The sequence below is a fragment of the Oncorhynchus mykiss genome, chromosome 8, assembly GCF_013265735.2.
Source record: "Oncorhynchus mykiss isolate Arlee chromosome 8, USDA_OmykA_1.1, whole genome shotgun sequence".
Taxonomy (NCBI): domain Eukaryota; kingdom Metazoa; phylum Chordata; class Actinopteri; order Salmoniformes; family Salmonidae; genus Oncorhynchus; species Oncorhynchus mykiss.
Genome location: NC_048572.1, coordinates 48,470,698 through 48,490,988, shown reverse-complemented (window position 1 = coordinate 48,490,988; position 20,291 = coordinate 48,470,698). Strand labels below are relative to the sequence as shown.

The 20,291-nt window shown below is 41.0% G+C and overlaps 1 protein-coding gene across 27 annotated transcripts in view; it reads left to right on the top strand.

The window, feature by feature from the left end:
- dlg1l (discs, large (Drosophila) homolog 1, like) overlaps positions 1 to 20,291 on the top strand; it is a 260,585-nt gene that overhangs the window by 125,600 nt on the left and 114,694 nt on the right. For 14 of the 27 annotated variants that reach the window (XM_021612710.2, XM_021612716.2, XM_021612713.2 and 11 more), the window contains 3 exons: positions 10,171 to 10,272; positions 10,885 to 10,938; positions 18,614 to 18,664. In XM_021612710.2, the coding sequence (XP_021468385.2) occupies positions 10,171 to 10,272; positions 10,885 to 10,938; positions 18,614 to 18,664 (207 nt within the window). Of the gene's footprint in view, positions 1 to 4,940; positions 6,054 to 10,170; positions 10,273 to 10,884; positions 10,939 to 18,613; positions 18,665 to 20,291 lie in introns of those variants that run through there. The other 13 variants (XM_021612715.2, XM_021612728.2, XM_036985533.1 and 10 more) reach the window with 4 other exon arrangements.

The window sequence follows — 20,291 nt, the reverse complement described above, 5'->3', positions numbered from 1 at the left end:
CTGGTCCGTGACTGGGCTGGTTTTCTTCTTGTAGTCCGTGATTGACTGTAGACCCTGCCACATACCTCTTGTGTCTGAGCCGTTGAATTGATATTCTATTTTGTCTCTATACTGACGCTTAGCTTATTTGATAGCCTTGCGGAGGGAATAGCTGCACTGTTTGTATTCGGTCATGTTACCAGTCACCTTGCCCTGATTAAAAGCAGTGGTTCGCACTTTCAGTTTCACGCGAATGCTGCCATCAATCCACGGTTTCTGGTTAGGGAATGTTAATCGTTGCTATGGGAACGACATCTTCAACGCATGTTCTAATGAACTCGCACACCGAATCAGCGTATTCGTCAATGTTGTTATCTGACGCAATACAAAACGTATCCCAGTCCACGTGATGGAAGCAGTCTTGGAGTGTGGAATCAGCTTGGTCGGACCAGCGTTGGACAGACCTCAGCGTGGGAGCTTCTTGTTTTAGTTTCTGTCTGTAGGCAGGGATCAGCAAAATGGAGTCGTGGTCAGCTTTTCCGAAAGGAGAGCGGGGCAGGGCCTTATATGCGTCGCGGAATTAGAATAACAATGATCCAAGGTTTTTCCAGTCCTGGTTGCGCAATCGATATGCTGATACAATTTAGGGAGTCTTGTTTTCAGATTAGCCTTGTTAAAATCCCCAGCTACAATGAATGCAGCCTCAGGATGTATGGATTCCAGTTTGCAAAGAGTCAAGTAAAGTTTTGTTCAGAGCCATCGATGTGTCTGCTTGAGGGGGAATATATACGGCTGTGATTATAATTTAAGAGAACTCCCTTGGTAGATAATGCGGTCGACATTTGATTATGAGGAATTCTAAATCAGGTGAACAGAAGGACTTGAGTTCCTGTATGCTTTTGTAACCACACCACGTCTCGTTAGCCATAAGGCATACGCCCCCCCCCCCCCCCCTCTTCTTACCAGAAAGATGTTTGTTTCTGTCGGCGCGATGCGTGGAGAAACCAGCTGGCTGCACCGACTTCGATAGCGTCTCTCCAGTGAGCCATGTTTCCATGAAGCAAAGAACGTCCCTCTGGAATGCTACCCTTGCTCGGATTTCATCAACCTTGTTGTCAAGAGACTGAACATTGGCGAGAAGTATACTGGGGAGTGGTGCACGATATGCCCGTCTCCGGAGTCTGACCAGAAGACCGCTACGTTTCCCTCTTACGAAGTCGTTTTTTTTGGGTCGCCGGCTGGGATCCATTCCGTTGTCCTGGGTGAAAGGCAGAACACAGGATCCGCTTCGCGAAAGTTATATCCTTGGTCGTACTGATGGTGAGTTGACGCTGCTCTTATATTCAGTAGTTCTTCTCGACTGTATGTAAAAAACCTAAGATGACCTGGGGTACTAATGTAAGAAATAACACGTAAAAAAACAAACTGCATAGTTTCCTAGGAACGCGAAGCAAGGCGGCCATCTCTGTCGGCGTGTGTGTATATATGTATGTGTATATACGTGTATGTGTGTATATATGTGTGTGTGTGTGTATATATGTGTTTGTATATATGTATGTGTGTGTGTATACGTGTGTGTGTGTATACGTGTGTGTGTGTGTGTATACGTGTGTGTGTGTATGTGTGTGTATACGTGTATGTGTGTGTATACGTGTATGTGTGTGTATACGTGTATGTGTGTGTATACGTGTGTATGTGTGTGTATACGTGTATGTGTGTGTGTATACGTGTATGTGTGTGTGTATATTAGTTGCCATTAATACAGGTAACGAGTGGAGGACAGAGGAGCCTATTAAAGAAGTTGTTACAGGTCTGTGAGAGCCAGAAATCTTGCTTGTTTGTAGGTGACCAAATACTTATTTTCCACCATAATTTGAAAATAAATTCAATTAAAAATCCTACAATGTGATTTTCTGGATTTTTTTTCTCATTTTTTCTGTCATAGTTGAAGTGTACCTATGATGAAAATTACAGGCCTGATCTTTTTAAATGGGAGAACTTGCACAATTGGTGGCTGACTAAATACTTTTTTTGCCCCACTGTATGTGTATGTATGGACACATAGATGGTTTATAGACACGTATAGATACCATTTTAGAGGCCAAGGATATATTGCCGTTTGTGTGCTGCAAAGGACAGCACCAGCTCTGAATGCTAAAGAGGGTGGGTCTGAAAGCTCTCTCCCCGACCAAGCTCAGTCAGTCCTGCGGCTTGCTTGCTCCATGTAAATCCACTTATGAAATCAGGCCTCAGTCCAACGGCAGAGCTGTAGTTGTCATGTCAACGCTATGTGAGTTATTCTTAGCCCTTCCCTTTTTTCCGCATAAACAATTACATCCATTCATAATTTACAGAATGTAAAGGCTGCATATGTCCGCATACACACACAGCGCATTCAGAAAATATTCATACCCTTTGATTTACCCCACATTTTGTTGTTACAGCCTGATTTCAAAATAGATTAAAAGAAGAAAAAAAATCACCCATCCACACACACTAACCCATAATGACAAAGTGAAAACATATTTTTTGAACGTTTTGCACGGAATACAGAAATTACTCATTGACAGAAGTATTCATACCCCTGAGTCAATACTTTGTAGAAGCACCTTTTGCAGCGTTTACAGCTGTTAGTGTTTCTGGGTAAGTCTCTCTAAGAGCTTTGCACAACTGGATTGTGCGACATTTGCCCATTATATTATTTTTAAAATGAAAAGTGAAAAGCCGAACCAGGTTTTCTTCTAGGGTTTTGCCTGTGTTTAGCTCCATACAGTAAAAACAATGTATCCTGAAAAACTCCTCCAGTCCTTAACGATTACAAGCATACACATAACATGATACAGCCAACACTATGCTTGTCAGTATTACTTTAGTGCCTTGTTACAAACAGGTTGTATGTTTTGGAGAAAAAAAAAATCAGTACATGCGTCTTTATTTTCTCTCAATTTGGTTAGTATTGTGGAGTAACCACAATGTCGATCCATCCTCAGTTTCTATCACAGCCATTAAACTCGAACTGGTTTAAATCACCATTGGCCTTATGGGGAAATCCTTGAGTTAGGAACAACGCCTGTATCTTTGTAGTGACTGGGTGTATTTATAAACCATCCATAATTGTAATTAATAACTTCACCATGCTCAAAGGGATATTTACTGCTCGACTGAGGGACCTTACAGATAATTGTATGTGTGTGGTACAGAGATTGAGGTAGTCATAGAAAAATCATGTTAAACACTATTATCGCACACACAGTGAGTCCATGTGACTTGTTAGGCACATTTGTACTCCTGAACCTATTTAGGCTTGCCATAACAAAGTTGTTGAATACTTATTGACTCGAGACATTTCAGCTTTTCATTTTTAATTAATTTGTAAACATTTTGAAAAAAATAATTCCACTTTGACATAATGGGGTATTGTGTGTAGGCCAGTGACACAATTGCAAAATGCAATTTAATCTATTTTAAATTCAGGCTTTAACGCAACTAAATATGGAAAAAAATCAAGGGGTGTGAATACTTTCTGAAGGCACTGTATACCAGATACTTTGGGAAACATGGAGTTAAAACAGTCGAGTTTGAGAGTTGAGTTATACATGTAATACTTACAGAAAGCTGAGACCCTCATCTCTCCAACAGCCACAACAGTAGTTGCTTTCAAAACTTTTTTTTAAACATTGTACAATCAGAACAAATTAATCTCCCTATTCTTCTCTCCCTTTACTCGGAGTGCAACGGAGAAGGGCAGACACTTTCAAGCAGGAATCAGGATATTAATGGGCTTTAGGCTACTGTTTGACCAACTCATGGTTTTAGCTGCCCCCAAAATAGAACATTTTGAGTAAAGTGATCAGCTTGAGTTTTCAGCTCCCACCTATACAACCAATAAAAATGTAACTTGCCAAGTCAAAGGGTCACACTCAGGATCTCTGTACATGGTTTTTCAAACAATCCCTGCACTGTTAAAATTAAAGGGTATGTTTTGATTCTCATCACTGGCAGGAATCCCATAAGCAGCGGATGCTTCTTCATTCTAAAACGAAAAGGATTAGCAACCTACACAAACATAACTTGGAGAAGGAATTACAACAAATTAGAAGAACACAAACTAAAAATATTGAAATTGAATTTGGCTTTAACCAATTGAGGATTACACTTATCAAAACAGCTGTGTTTTGAGATACAGAAGATGGATTATGTTGGTCTCAATGGATTGTGATCATGCTGAAATAGCTCTTCTCTACTTACCCAGCCAAACGATTACAACAAACACTTATCTATTTAATACAGTTTAAAAAAGGAGCCCTCCCTAAAAATTGGATGTTGTATTACAAGACCATAAGACTAGATCCCAAAACCTGAGCTTGAGCAGTTTCGAGAACATCTTATTTATGTACACTACCGTTCAAAAGTTTAAGGTGACTTAGAAATATCCTTGTTTTTGAAAGAAAAGCACATTTTTTTTGTCCATTAAAATAACATCAAATTGATCAGAAATACAGTGTAGACGTTAATGTTGTAAATGACTATTGTAGCTGGAAACGGGGCTGACGAGTTTCAGAAGAAAGATATTTGTTTTTGGCCATTTTGTGCCTGTAATCGAACCCACAAATGCTGATGCTCCAGATACTCAACTAGTCTAAAGAAGGCCAGTTTTATCGCATCTTTAATCAGAAAAACAGTTTTCAGCAGTGCTTACATAATTGCAAAAGGGTTTCCTAATAATCAATTAACCTTTTAAAATTATAAACTTTGATTAGCTAACTCAATGTGCCATGGAAGGAGTGATGGTTGCTGATATTGTGCCTCTGTACTCCTATGTAGATATTCCATAAGAAATCAGCTGTTTCCAGCTACAATAGTAATTTACAATATTGACAATGTCTACACTGTATTTCTGATCAATTTTATGTTATTTTGATGGACAGAAAATGTGCTTTCTTTCAAAAACAAGGACATTTCTAAGTGACCAAAAACTTTTAAACGTTAGTGTGTCACATTTCACTAAAGTTACCAGCCACAGCAGGTGCTTTTATGAAATGTAAATTAATGCTATGGATCCCTTCCCTTCCCCCCCTGCTTACAACAGGGACTCCTCGTCGCATTCCCGGGCTGCTGACGATGACATGTATGGCTGTGTATCCGAATCCGGGGGCGACATTGATTATTCATGCCATGAGAGGGCCCCCCCCTGCGCTGACATGTGCCACGCTCACTGGAGCCTATTAATTGGCATGAGAATGCGAGGAGATGAGAGGGTGTGAGTAATAGGAAGAGAGCAAGATACTGTAGAGGGAGGGGTGAATGTGCAAGTTAAGAGAACTATTGAGGGGGAGGGAGTATTGAAACAAGGCAGTGATGGAGATGGTTGAGGGGGCTGAACCCCGAGAAATAGGATTGGGTTTTGTCTGTTGCCAGCACGAAGCTTAACAGGAACAATTCCACTCCTCCCGAGCAGGAACGAAAGATCTGTCATCCTCGAGACACTTCATCTCATTCTCCAACCGGGAAACTTCAGTTCCACATCCTCTGCTCGGTTTCAGAAAATGACTACATACTTCCCGATGCACGAATACGGCTCCAAGGCCCCGAATGGTAGTGGCGAGAGGGGCCCAGGCAAGGTATCCTGTCAGCCGCGGGTCAACCTGAACCTCCAGGAGTCCCTCGCTCACCTGCACCCCCTTCAAAGGCAGCACGCCATCGAGCTGCACCAGCAGCAGCAGCAGCAAGAGCACATGCAGCAGCAACAATTGCAGCATCATCAAATGCAGCAACAACAAATACACCAGCAGAAACAACAAATGCAGCAACAGCAACTACAGCAACAACAGCTACAGCATCAGCCTTACCGGCCACCTCAACATCCGCCAGCTCACTCGTCCCTGGCCACCTTTACCTCCTGCACGCTCCCGGCATCATGCAAAGCCAGGAGCCGCTTCATCAACCTTCGAGACAGCGTCAAGAAGAGCCCCACCAAGAGCACGGCCAAAGTCATCGGAGGTATCGGTGGCACCCTCAGGCCCGACATGGGTCTCGGGTCCCGGGTCCCATGGGTTCCGTTCTCCTTTGAGAAGGTACGTCTTACCTCCTTTCCCAGCAGTGGTGGCTTTCTCCATTTTTATTTGATAAATGTGTCAAGGATATCTTGCACGATACGGTGAACTTTGAGAAGGTATGTCTCCCTCAGCAGTGCTACTGTAAGTTTCCCAATTTGTACTTGACAAATGTTGTGTCAACGAGATCTTGCAAGTTATTGAGTCAGGTGTTCCCAGCTTTGCTAAGCATTTTGTAATTTTTTGGAAGAGCTGCATATCCTTGTTTCATAAAGGCAAATATTAATCTTTGAGGCTGCAAAAGGGAGAAAGACTTAATGTCTGTATGGGGAATCTATAAGCAGTATAGTTATCCAGTGCCCTAGGAATTGACATTGTTAGGTTTGTCTGGGTCTGATCAGTGTGGAGAAGTGGTTGTCTGTCCGTACTTGAATGTTCTTCTCGTCTGAGGATTGTCTTCTACCATGGCAAGGTGTTTTTGGCTCAATGATTCAGAATAATCAGTCAATAAATATGAATACTATAGTTTGTTATTTCACAGCTTGTCAATCTTATGCAATTGAAATCTAATCTCTGCTCTTTTGTACGTTGTATTATGGAGAGTTTTATTCATTTTGAGCAATTAAGCCCTATTGTTAAAGGATTTTGAAGCAGGAGTTCTGAAAGTAGGGCTTGCGGATCAATGTTGTCAATGTGGGCTAATTTTAGCACTTTCGCTCCAGCGCTGTTTTCCAATAGGGTCTTGCTGCGACAATGGCAGCAGCACAACAGCAATTAAGCCTCTATATCCAAATACTGCAGCACTTACCTCATACAGCCAACAGCAGGCTTCATGAGATGGATCTCTTACATAATTAAGGTGACAGGACTGAGTCCTTATTACTTCAGTTGCTGGCTCGTAATTTGAACTTTCACATGTATAGATGTCAATGGAAGATTTGTGGGAACATTTGAGTGGTCTCAAGTTAGTAAAGAACCATATGTGAATGGCTTGCAACTGATTGTGTGTGAATGAATCCTGCTTGTAATAAGGTTAATAAGGTCTATTAACAAATTTACCGCCTGGTAAAGGGCTGAAATTATTATTTTATTTAAAACAATTGTTGCTAAAAGGGCATTATCATAATTTAAAAAATGTCAAAGTATTATTCTAACTTAATATTATGGAAATGTATTTAACTTGTTATGGCTGGGGGCAGTATTGAGTAGCTTGGATGAATAAGGTGCCCAGAGTAAACTGCCTGCTACTCATGCCCAGTTGCTAAGATATGCATATTATTAGTAGATTTGGATAAAAAAATTGTCTGAAGTTTCTAAAACTGTTTGAATGATGTATAACAGAACTCATATGGCAGGCAAGAACCGGAGAAACAACCCAACCAGGAAGTGGGAAATCTGAGGTTTGTAGTTTTTCAACTCTTTGCCTGTCGAATATAGTGTCTATGGGGTCAAATTGCACTTCCTGAGGCTTCCACTAGATGTCAACAGTCTTTAGAACCTTGTTTGATGCTTCTACTGTGAACGAGGGGAGAATCAGAGGGGATTGAGTGAGTGGTCTGGCAGAGAGGCATGAGCTGGCCACACGCGTTCACGTGTGAGTTAGCTTGAGTTCCATTGATTCTATACATCGTTTGACATGTTTCTACGAACTGTAATATAACTTCTTTGACTTTTCGTCTGAACTAAGCGATCGCGCATTGAGCATTTGGATTACTGGGCTAAACGCGTGAACAAGGTATTTGGACATAAATTATGTACTTTATCGAACAAATCAAACATTTATTGTGGAACTGGGATTCCTGGGAGTTCATTCTGATGAAGATCATCAAAGGTAAGTGCATATTTATGTTATTTCTGACTTCTGTTGACTCCACAACATTGTGGATATCTGTATGGCTTGATTTGTTGTCTGAGCGCTGTACTTAGATTATTGCATGGTTTGCTTTTTCGGTAAAGCTTTTTTGAAATCTGACTCAGCGGTTCCATTAAGGAGAAGTGTATCTATAATTCCATAATAACCCCTTTTTCTCCCCAATTTCGTGGTATCCAATTGTTGTAGTAGCTACTATCTTGTCTCATTGCTACAACTCCCGTACGGGCTCGGGAGAGACAAAGGTTGAATGTCATGCGTCCTCCGATACACAACCCAACCAGCCGTACTGCTTCTTAACACAGCGCCCGGAAGCCAGCCGCACCAATGTGTCGGAGGCTACACCGTGCACCTGGCAACCTTGGCTAGCGCGCACTGCGCGATGAGACAAGGAGATCCCTGGTGTGCGATGAGACAAGGAGATCCCTACCGACCAATCCCTCCCTAACCCGGACGACGCTAGGCCAATTGTGCGTTGCCCCACGGACCTCCCGGTCGCGGCCGGTTACGACAGAGCCTGGGCGCGAACCCAGGGACTCTGATGGCACAGCTGGCGCTGCAGTACAGCGCCCTTAACCACTGCGCCACCCGGGAGGCCGAAAATCACCTTTTTGACTGTAATCGGTCTTTAATCCAGCTGCAGTGTCAGATTTCAAGAATGCTTTACGGCGAAAGCAGACCATGCGATTATCTGAGGACAGCGCCCGTCATACCAACACATGAAAATCAGAATTCAACCAGGCAGGTGCTACACAAAAGTCCGAAATAACGATATAATTCATGTCATACCTTTGAAGATCTTCTGTTGGCACGCCAAAATGTCCCATAAATATCACAAATGGTCATTTTGTTAGATAAATTGCTTTTTTATATCCCCAAAATGTCAATTTATTTGGCGAGTTTGATTCAGAAAAACACCGGTTCCAACTCGCCCAACATGCCTGCAAAGTATCTAATAAGTTACCTGTAAACTTGGTCCAAACATTTCAAACAACGTTCCTAATCCAAATTTATGTATCCTAAAACGTAAATAAATATAACGTAAATAAATATTGTGCTCAATATCGGACGAAAAACAAAAGTGAAGCACGTTCCAGGTCGCGCACACCAAAACATTAGAGTGCACCTGGAGTGACACATGGAAATAACAGGGCTACTTCATTTCTCAAAGGAAAAATGTCAACCAATTTCTAAAGACTGTTGACATCTAGTGGAAGCCGTAGGAACTGTAAGCATATTTATATTAAATAGGGATTGCCAGAGAAAACTAATGGAAAACAGATTGAGCTAAAAAAAAATGTTCCTGGATGGATTGTGCTCGGGGTTTCTCCTGCCAAATCAGTTCTGTTATACTCACAGACATTATTCAAACAGTTTTAGAAACTTCAGTGTTTTCTATCCAAATCTACTAATAACTGCATATCCTAGCTTCTGGGCCTGAGTAGCAGGCAGTTTACTTTGGGCACGCTTTTCATCCAGACGTGAAAATACTGCCCCATAGGAGGACACTGTTTGGCCTTTCGCTGACATGGATAACGGGGCATCTGTGTGTATTGATTACTGCATTGTTGGCTTTGGAGCTCGTAAGAAAGACATTTCACTGTGCATGTGACATTAAAACTTGAAACTGAAACTTAGATGCTACTACATAACAGGATTTCTCTTCTGAGAACGATGCATTGAGACACACATTGTGTATGCTAGTTCAACTCCACAATACTTTTAATCATTTAATCATATGCTCTGTGCCCCGCTTGGGATGAATGCTACAGCTTCTTTAAGAATCACAATCAAATCAGGCAACATCACAATCAAATTTGGCTTCATTTATATTTCAGCATGCACTGTACTATGCCTGTGTAGTTCTTTAACCCCTAAAAGCACCCCTCACAAAGTGAGAGGTTTTAGGGGTTAATATTGCATCTAGCTACATTTGGAGATTGACATTTCTATATTTTTCAATAAGCACAAAATGGGCATCTGTTGAGGCCAACCCCCCACTGTGCCTCATTGTCCCATTGGGATTTGGAGATTGTGTACATACACACACACCTCCGTCCTTTCATCCTCCCTCCCACATCCACATTCCCTTGGGCTGCATCCCAAATGACACCCTATTCCCTTTTTAGTTTACTTCTTTTAAACCGAACCCTGATTAAAAGTACTGCACTCTGTAGCGAATATGGTGCGATTAGGGAAGCAGACTATGGTATTCATCTGTGTTGCACTGTTTTTCTGACCTCTGACCCATCCCCTGCTATTGTTTAGCAGACAGATGCCGCCCCGCCTTCCTCTCCCATAATCCCCGTGATCCCAATCTCACCCATCCCAGCTGAGACCGCTCCTGTCATCCTTCCTCCGACGTCACAGGTTTTTTTCTCACTTTTTTTCTTCCACAAGCACCCGTCATTTATTTTTCTGTAGTTGGTCATTTTGTGTTGTATATGTTTTTTTAAATCCCTGCCATTCCATTGTTTGCTTTGATGGAGTTAGGAGATTACAGTGAGAACAAGTGAGTGAGGGAGAAAGACACATACAGAGCGAGCGAGAGATGGATTGTTCCACACTTTCCCCTTTTGACTCTAAACAACCCATGTTCGTGCCAGCCGGGGGGGGGGGGGGGGGGTGCCTGGAGGACTTAATTTGATTCATTTGGCCTTTATGCTTCAGCATTGCATATTCCGCATTGTAAAATGCAATGTACGTATGCTCCTCTGCCCTAGTAATCTCTGATGAAAGCCAGTCGCTATCCTTTTTTACTCATTTTTTTTCTGTAGCAACATGAGGAGAGTAAGTGACTGATGCCTCCTCTTTCTATATGGTGGATATGGACGTTACATTTTATTTTATTGTACATTTGTATGTGAATTTACATTGTATCCCCAAGTGTAATGGAAATGGCAGATTTTTTGGAATGCTTTGGGAAATGTCTCGCGACATGCAATCCTGAGGTCCTAAGGTCTTTTTTCCCCCTCTTTTTAGGCGAACCCTCCCCCTGTCGTGGTTAATACAGACAGTTTGGACACGCCTCCATATGTAAGTTTAACCCTTTTTAATGAAATACATAATTATATTATTTTGTGATGTAAGTCTTCACCACCATGTCTGGGTTGTCTGTTGGATACTTCTAATAATGGTGGTGATGTAGTTAACTATCATTCAAAATCCCCAAAAAGGTCTGTTATGATACTCTTCCCTGAGGTGAGCAAAACAATAAGGATTTTGATTAAATAAGGTGTTGAAATTTGACACGAGGCATTATCACATGCTTTTCAGTTAATTAGGTTTTTGTGTTACTGTATCATGCAATAATGCTAATATAATTTTGTTGTAATCTAAAATTGAATGCTGTTTGAAATTATGGTTTGTGTGTGTCAATATGTGTACACATGTCCAAGTATATACACGGAGTATACCAAACATTAGGAACACCTTCCTAATATTGAGTTGCACATATACACAATCCATGTCTCAGTTGTCTCAAGGCTTAAACATCCTTTAACCTGTCTCCTCCCCTTAATATCTACTGATTTGAAGTGGATTTAACAAGTGACTTCAATAAGGGATCATAGCTTTTACCTGGATTCTCCTGGTCAGTCAATGTCATGGAAATAGCCTACACACACACATACTCCTGTGTGTATGCGCGTGTTTGTCGGTACTGTACGTGTGTGTGGACGGCAATCAAATCTGCTCACAACGCAATTGCACTATGACAGCACCGGGGCACACATCCCCCTCCTGACCACAACTCACCAGTTCATTTTGATTGTTCATCTCCCGAGTCTGAGCAGAGGTCAGAGGTTAAGGCTCTCCATTAATCGGGCCACTCAAGATGGTGGTGATTTCATCACTTTCCAAACATGCAGTGTTTTCATTTCGGGGAGAAACAAAAGCATCAAACTGTGAAAGTAGAAAATAAATAAAAAGTACAGTAGCCACCTGGCATACCACCTTGTTGCCCTTCTAACTAGGTTGTGATTAGTAGGGCACACCATAGAAAAAAGTTTTGAAATGGAAAATAAAAAATCTGTTTCTTATTGGATAGGTCCAGATAGTCCTTCCCGGTTTGTCCCTTATCTTCCCTTTGTAGACACATGCACACGACCCAGTTCAATCTGGCCTCCATCAGAGTTATGGAATGGAGCTACCTACTGTATGTAGGTCTTTAATATCTAAATTTGAGCTAAACGTGTTAATCAAAAAATATAAGTTTTATTGTGTGAATTTACTCTTTTTACTAACTTTGGGCTGTAATTTCCTGCACCACAATTGAAAGAAACATGGTGATCTGTGTGTTGATATTTAATCTCATTCATATCAGCTAATAGTACAGTATATCACAAAAAATATCCCAATTTCTCCATATAAATGTTGAGAAAGAGAACCATGAGCCTAAAGCAGCTCTTGTGTGCCATTGTTCCTCAGTACTGCTTCGAAGAAAGCTGGTTGCGGTCCATTGTGTTAGCATCCCAGGCCCTGACATAATTAAAAAGTAATTTTGGATTGACCTATGTAGATGGTTTCAAATACTTGCAACATGAAAGTTACATATCACGAAATGTTGATTATTCATTTTTTCTTTAAACAGAGTGACCTTCATGGAATCTTATTTGAGTCCGAGAAGGGTGTTCATATGATAGGGAAGATATACAAAACCTTGCAGAGTATATCCAACTGACAAAAAATATAAACTATTGGAACCAAGACTTAAAACGAACTGATGTTGCCATAAAATCGAGGGGAAGTTGGAGCATAACTAACAAAATTAGTTTATGAAAATGTATGCTTAATCCAGTATAAACGAATGTATAGAATGTATTATACAAGAGACATAATTCACAAATTCTACAGCACAATGGCAGAATCATGTCAAGTTTAGAATGGCTCAATAATCCATGCTTTCTGGGAATGCTATGAAGTCCGGTAGTTGTGGGTCGAAGCTAGAAAGTTGCCTGTCAGAAGTATTACAATGTAAACTTTTAATCCTTCTGTCTGCATATTTCAAGACATGGCATATGGCGGTGTAGTGAGATACCCAATGGGCTTGACGATTCTCTTCTCATCACTCATCTTGACAAAAATGTAATAACTTGGAAATCATTAACACAATTGAAAAATCTAAGGATTTATTATTGAAATATTGAAATAGCATGGGTGATCATAGAAAGACAAATTGATGCAAATGGCAAACTAATGCATACACTAGGGATGGGGGGTGTGAGCATGCAGGTCTGGGCAGATGGGATGTTTGAGTCTAAGTTATTGTTCGTTTATATAAGTTTGTATATATATAAAAATACAAATAAAATAAACATATATATACTGAACAAAAATATAAACGCAACATGCAACAATTTCAAAGATTTTACTGAGTTACAGTTCATTTAAGGAAATCAGTCAATTGAAATACATTCATTAGGCCCTAATCTATAGATTGCATGACTGGGAATACAGATATGCAAAGGTATCAGAAAACCAGTCAGTATCTGGTGTGACCACCATTGGCAGGAACTGGAACACGCTGTTATACACGTCGATCCAAGGTATCCCAAACATGCTCAATGGGTGACATGTCTGGTGAGTATGCAGGCCATGGAAGAAGTTGGACATTTACAGATTCCAGGAATTGTGTACAGATCCTTGCAACATGGGGCTGTGCCTTATCATGCTGAAACATGATTTAATAGTGGCGGATGAATGGCAGAATAATGGGCCTCAGGATCTCGTCACGGTATATCTGTGCATTTAAATTGCCTTCAAAAAAAAGCTATTTTGTTAGTTGTCCGTAGCTTGTGCCTAACCTTACCATAATTCCACCACCACCATCGGGTAATCTGTTCACAATGTTGACATCAGCAAGTTTCTCATCCACACAACGCCATGCACGTGTTCTGCGGTTGTGAGGCCAGTTGGACATGCTGTCAAATTCTCTAAAACGATGTTGGAGGCAGTTTGTGCTAGAGGAATGAACATTCAATTGTCTGGCAACAGCTCTGGTGGGCATTCCTGCTGTCAGCATGCCAATTGCATGCTCCCTCAAAACTTGACGTCTGTGACACTGACAAAACTGCACATTTTAGTGGCCTTTTATTGTCCCCTGGCACAAGGTGCACCTGTGTAATGATCATGCCATTTAAACAGCTTCTTGATATGCCACACCTGTCAGGTGTAAGGATTATTTGTTGGCAAAGGAGAAATGTTCACTAACAGGAATGTAAATAAATGTGTGCACAAAATTGGAGAGAAAATAAGCTTTTTGTGCTTATGGAACATTTCTGGGGTCTTTTATTTCATCTCATAAAACCTGTTGCGTTTATTTTTGTGTAGTTTTTATTTTTAAAAAAAATAGAATGCATCATCGACTCACCGAACTCTCACTCAGGCAGGTCTCTATGCACAGTAACATTAGAGTGCGAAGTGGCAGCGTTCAAAGCCGTTGGCACCCTATTTAGTGCAGTACTTTTGGTCAAAGGTAGTTCACTATACAGGGAATAGAGTGCCATTTGGGACGCAGAGTTGGCAATTCCAGGACAAACACAGTGACTTCAATTATTTATATACACATTAGCTCAGACGTGCAGTTTTTCCCCTTATGTTCAGTATTTAGCACAATCCACATGAATGTTTCAGTAGTTTGAAACAAGCACCTAGGCTGTCCTGCCAACCTGTTATGTCACCTCATGAATTAAAATGTGTGATTGTGTTCAGATTTTAAAAACGCAGACTAAAAAGCTTCAGAGCGCAAATTGACTGCAGTATGGGGCCTTCCATCTTATACTTTTCCGCCCCTAAAACCTCTGACTAGACTTTCTATTATGATATTGAACTGTAACTTTAGAGTCTAGACCAGTGGTTCCCAAACTTTTTATAGTCCCGTACCCCTTCAAACATTCAACCTCCAGCTGCGTAACCCCTTGAGCACCCGGGTCAGCGCACTCTCAAATATTGTTTTTTGCCATCATTGTAAGCCTGCCACACACACATTGTACGATACATTGATTAAACAAATAATGGGTGTGAGATTTTGTCACAACCCGGCTCGTTGGAAGTGACAGAGCTCTTATAGGACCAGGGCACAAAAAATAATAATCAATAATGTTCTTTATTTAGCCATCTTACATATAAAACTGTATTTGTTCATCGAAAATGGTGAATAACTCAACACAGGTTAATGAGAAGGGTGTGCTTGAAAGGATGTAATAACTCTGCAATGTTGGGTTGTATTGGAGAGAGTCTGTCTTAAATAATTTTCCACACAGCCTGTATTTAGTTTTCTTGCTAGTGAGGGCTGAGAATCCACTCTCACATAGGTACGTGGTTGCAAAGGGCATCAGTCTCTTAACAGCTCAATTTGCCAAGGCAGGATACTCTGAGCGCAGCCCAATCCAGACATCTGGTAGTAGCTTCTGAATAGATTCAATTTTCACAGAATTGCTTGTTGCAATTTTGATGGGGCTCTCTTGTTCAGATAAGTGGACTGGAGGCAGGGAATGAAAGGGATAACGAATCCAGCTGTTTGTTAGCCATTTCGGGAAAGTACCTGCGTAATTTCAAACCCAACTCACTTAGGTTCTTCACTATATCACATTTGACATTATCCGTAAGCTTGAGTTCATTTTCACACTAAAAAAATTATACAATGATGGAAAGACTTGTGTGTTGTCCTTGTTAATGCAGACAGAGAAGAGCTCCAACTTCTTAATCATAGCCTCAATTTTGTTCCGCACATTGAATATAGTTCGGAGAGTCCCTGTAATCCTAGTTTCAGATCATTCCGGCAAGAAAGAACATCACCAAGATAGGCCAGTCGTGTGAGAAACTCGTCATCATGCAAGCAGTCAGACAAGTGAAAATTATGGTCAGTGAAGAAAATTTTAAGCTCATCTCTCAATTTAAAAAAAAATGTGTAAATACTTTGCCCCTTGATAACCTGCACACTTCTGTACGTTGTAAAAGCATTACATAGTTGGAGCCCATATCATTTCATAATGCAGAAAATACACATGAGTTCAGGGGCCTTGCTTTAACAAAGCTAACCATTTTCACTGTAGTGCCCAAAACGTCTTTCAAGCTTTCAGGCATTCCCTTGGCAGCAAGAGCCTCTCGATTAGTGCTGCAGTGTACCCAAGTAGCGTCGGGAGCACTACTCCACTATATCTCCCTGTCATGGGATACCAACACATCTTGACCACCAATGTTCATTTGATGTCACAAAGCTGTCCAGTACTTAAGACATATTGCCTCCTGTTGTCCTGGTTTCCAGTGGTTTGCAGAAGAGGATGTCTTCCTTAATTGACCCCCCATAAACGTAACAGACATGCTGTGCCAGGCCTGTTGACTTATCCAGCTGTAACGCATAGATTTCACTGGCTTGAATGTGAAGCAGTAATTGTTTCAAAACATCTCCTGCCATGTCACTGATGCGTTGTGAAACGGTGTTGTTTGATGAAGGCATTGTCTGTATATATATTTTTTGCCTATTCCCCCAGCATTGTCCCAGCCATGTCTGCGGCAGCAAGAAGAATTAAGTCCTCCACAATAGTATGGGGCTTGCCTGTCCTAGCAACTCGGTAGCTCACGCTTCTAGCCCCTTCTTATTAATGATATCTGTTGCTTTTATACATGTCTTAATACTTGAACATCGTCTTAATTCTCGCTCAAAAAAACTCCTGTGGCTTATTTTTCAAATTGGCATGTTTTGTTTCTAAATGTCTGCGCAAGAGTGAAGGTTTCATCGGTTTCATCGTTGTGAGATAGTACTTTTGCACATATAACACACCGTGGATGAGGAAAGGCACTACTCCCAATATAAGTGAACCCCAAATCAATGTAGTTCTCATCATATTTGAGCCTCTTCGATGGTCCAACGTCCCTGTCTGTTGTTCGGTGCTTTCCCGGGTAAGGGGGCAGTAGCTCTTCCGCTGCATCAGATTCACAACTGTCAGTGTCCATGATAGGTGGGCTAACAACAAATGTAGAATTACTGATGCTAGCATTGGATGTGCTCGTGGAAGCAGAACAACTTGTGTCGTCGACAGGTGCAGTACTGCTGGTAGTAGCAGTACTACCAGTAGAGCTGGTATGTGTGTCTATGGATGCAGACCTTACTTTTTTTAACCATTAATCAATTTTCGAGAAAATGGAATGAGCAGCAGCTACGTTTGGCTACATAGTTGAATTCCCGCGAGAGAGTAATGGTTAATGTAAAGATTCTTAGGTCTTCCAGAAGTCTGTGTTGGAATATTCCTGATTTCCTACCTATTCACTCCTGATTCTGGGGAAAGTTACTGGAATATTGCCACCCTAATAAATAACTTTTTGCACTGTCTTCTTGATTTTGTAAATCTTAATTATAGGGTCTCTATGGGACATACTAGCAAGTCTAACGAAAGCTTACCCTTTGACGAACCCAAAGTCAGTTAAGGAAATGCTGTTGCTCGAGGTACTTTGCTGGATGGAATCCTATTTTTTCTGCAATAAGTGGTCAACCGTCTATGTGGCTCTTCATGTGAATAAAGTACTTCACATAGGTCCATATATATGTGTAAAATGGCATAAATAGCTACTAATATGCACACTTATTATACACGGATGAAAACTGTATCTGTAATATTATCTAATTATGTATGTTACTTGATGCACAGCATGCATGAATACGTGTGTGTGTGTGAGAAGCTCAGAGGGGATAGCTGAACAGTGGGAGTGGACAGGAAATGGCTTAAGAAATACAATTGACACTGTTGTCCATTTGGTTGAATTGAAATTATTCTGCCTAAACATGATATTTAGCTACGTAATTCCACAGACTCCAGAAGCTATTCTTTATCAGTTCCAAAGACTATACTAGGGACTGTAATTTCAATTTCAGATGCCTTTTTTACATGTATTTTCCCCTTCAGCATATCAGTTACATCAATTTAAACTAAACCACATTCGTTCTAGCTGTTTGTGACTTACGGGTACACTTACAGAGTACAGGTTGGTGACGAGCTCAGTTAAGACCTTACTGATACAGTTATGTGCCTGGCCAAGGGCATAACACACAGTATTCCCCACACGTTTACCACTCATTGTATCCCGCCTGTTTACCATTTGACTGGGTAGCAGGAGTCAATACAGCCAGTTGTGGTCTTGGTGTTTTGAGATGGTGTAGGGTGAAATTGTACAATAGATGCTGGTCATTGGTCAGGTTTGCATTTTCTCCCAAAATATGGTTAGGATTGGGGGTGAGGAAGCTGATCCTAGATCTGTACCTAGCGGAAACTTCACCCTGGAGCGTTTGAGATGGACTTATACATGGCGGTCGGGCTGTGCAGGTCGCGCAGCAGACTACTATAGCATTCTGAAATACTTAAACATCTGGTGCACTGTGTAGCCTGAATGGACTAAAGCACAGGTGAGGTAACATCAAATGTTGCAGATATTTTGGTGGTCTGCCTTTTGAAAATTCTGTGTTTCCAGGGCTCGAGTGCATCTCACTTGAATTGTGGACATAAAAGTTTTGACCTTGAAAACACAAACAGGTTCCAAAAGGGCTCAGTTTGGTAGAGGAAATGTCTTGTTCTGAAAGATGTGAAACCTTCATTGCTCTGCATTGACTCACTAGGAGTCAGTGTTAGTTACTAGTAGTAGTCACTTGTTACAAGTAGTCACTAGTAGCTAACAAACTTCAGCAGCTGAAATGTGTCATTCCCTCTCCCCCTTCCAGGTAAACGGAACAGAAGCGGATTATGAATATGAGGAGATCACGCTCGAACGGGTAAGGGGACTGTCTCTTTCTTTAAAAAAATGTTTTAATTCACAACTGTTGCTTCCTAAATGGCCCTATGGGCCCTGGTCAAAAGTAATGCACTATATAGGGAATAGGGTGCCATTTGGTAATCACGCACATTCTTTGCACAGCAACACAGGACCTCTTCTGTCGCTATATTGAAGTGGTTCGGTACAAGATACATACAGTAAAGTACTTTTAAGTACTCACAATGGAAGTAGTACAGTCCTTTTGATTGTATTAGAAAGTAGCATGTGTGTAATGTTCATGTCTGACATGGTATGCCCTCCAAATTTGTGGTGGGGGGGCGGTATCTTACACTTTGAGGGCTGTTGTGGGTGCAGGCATTAGCTTCGGCCAAGCAATAAGACTACATTTTACAAATCAGTCTTTATTGTAGACTATGATTGAGGATATGGTCAAATCGAGGTGCGTTTTTGCTTGCCCGAAGAAAAGGCCTGCACCCACGCTGGCCCTCAAAGGGTACAGTTTGCATATGTCTCGTATTATACACACTAACAGCTAGCACTGTGGCGTTCATGAAATGTTGTTAAGCAAATAACTGCCGGTCTCACGATAATTTACCGTTAATGAACAAAAATATATTTAGCATCTCCTGGCTTCCACACAGAGCCTACAAGCCACTGATACAGACCTTTGGAACGTTTACATTTAAAAAAAGTTTAAGTCAATTTATTATAACCTACACCACCTACACAATAAATCCTTCATTTATTTTAAACAGGTCTAAACAAACAGGATATGAAGAAAATGTAGTCTATTTCAGAAGAACAGAATAACATACTCCAAGTTGTCCTTTTGTTAGGCCCTGGTCTGGCTATGCCATCTGGCTGTGGGCTACACTAGTTAATTTAGCAGACAAGATTGACTTAGAAGTCTGTGTCATTATTTTATAGTATGAAGAATACAATTGGACATAGCTGAATAATATTGAAAGGATATTTTCTCAATAACAATTTGAGGGAGTGCGCACATGCGGCTATTTTGTGTTGAGCGCTTAACAAAGACACGGGTACTCCGATGTGCTTAATTTAGAGTTATTAACGTAACTTTATTTGTGATATAAATGTTGGGCTATATGTTTTGATTTTTAATACATTCTAAGGCTGCATGATGCGACTAACGAGGATTTGAAAAAATTTGATGAACGACGTGATCTCTGCTTTGTTTTTTAGGCAGGCTGTACCCACTTCATCAGTCTCTTACTCACAATTTGACAAGCACTTGACAATGCCTCAAATATCCCGGCTGCATCCCCTTTGTGTGGCCGTAATACCCCATAAAAAAAATCAATGTATTTTGCTCAAAGTGACTGTTGTGCCCTTATAATAATTATAATTCCCTTCTCCCGGCTGCATTCCAAAGCACCTTTCACTCAAATGGCTCTCCGTCACGTGATAGGGTCTTTCTCACAGGCTACAAGTGAAGATGGACACATCGGGGACACAACTGTGCACGTACTTATACAATTCCGAGGCGCATATTGAAGATATTAGAAGAACTGTCCACAATTACTTTTTGTAAGCCAACCAGATGAGTTGATCAAACGAACAGCAAAAGCGCTAGCCTATGTCAATATACTATCCCCATAGTA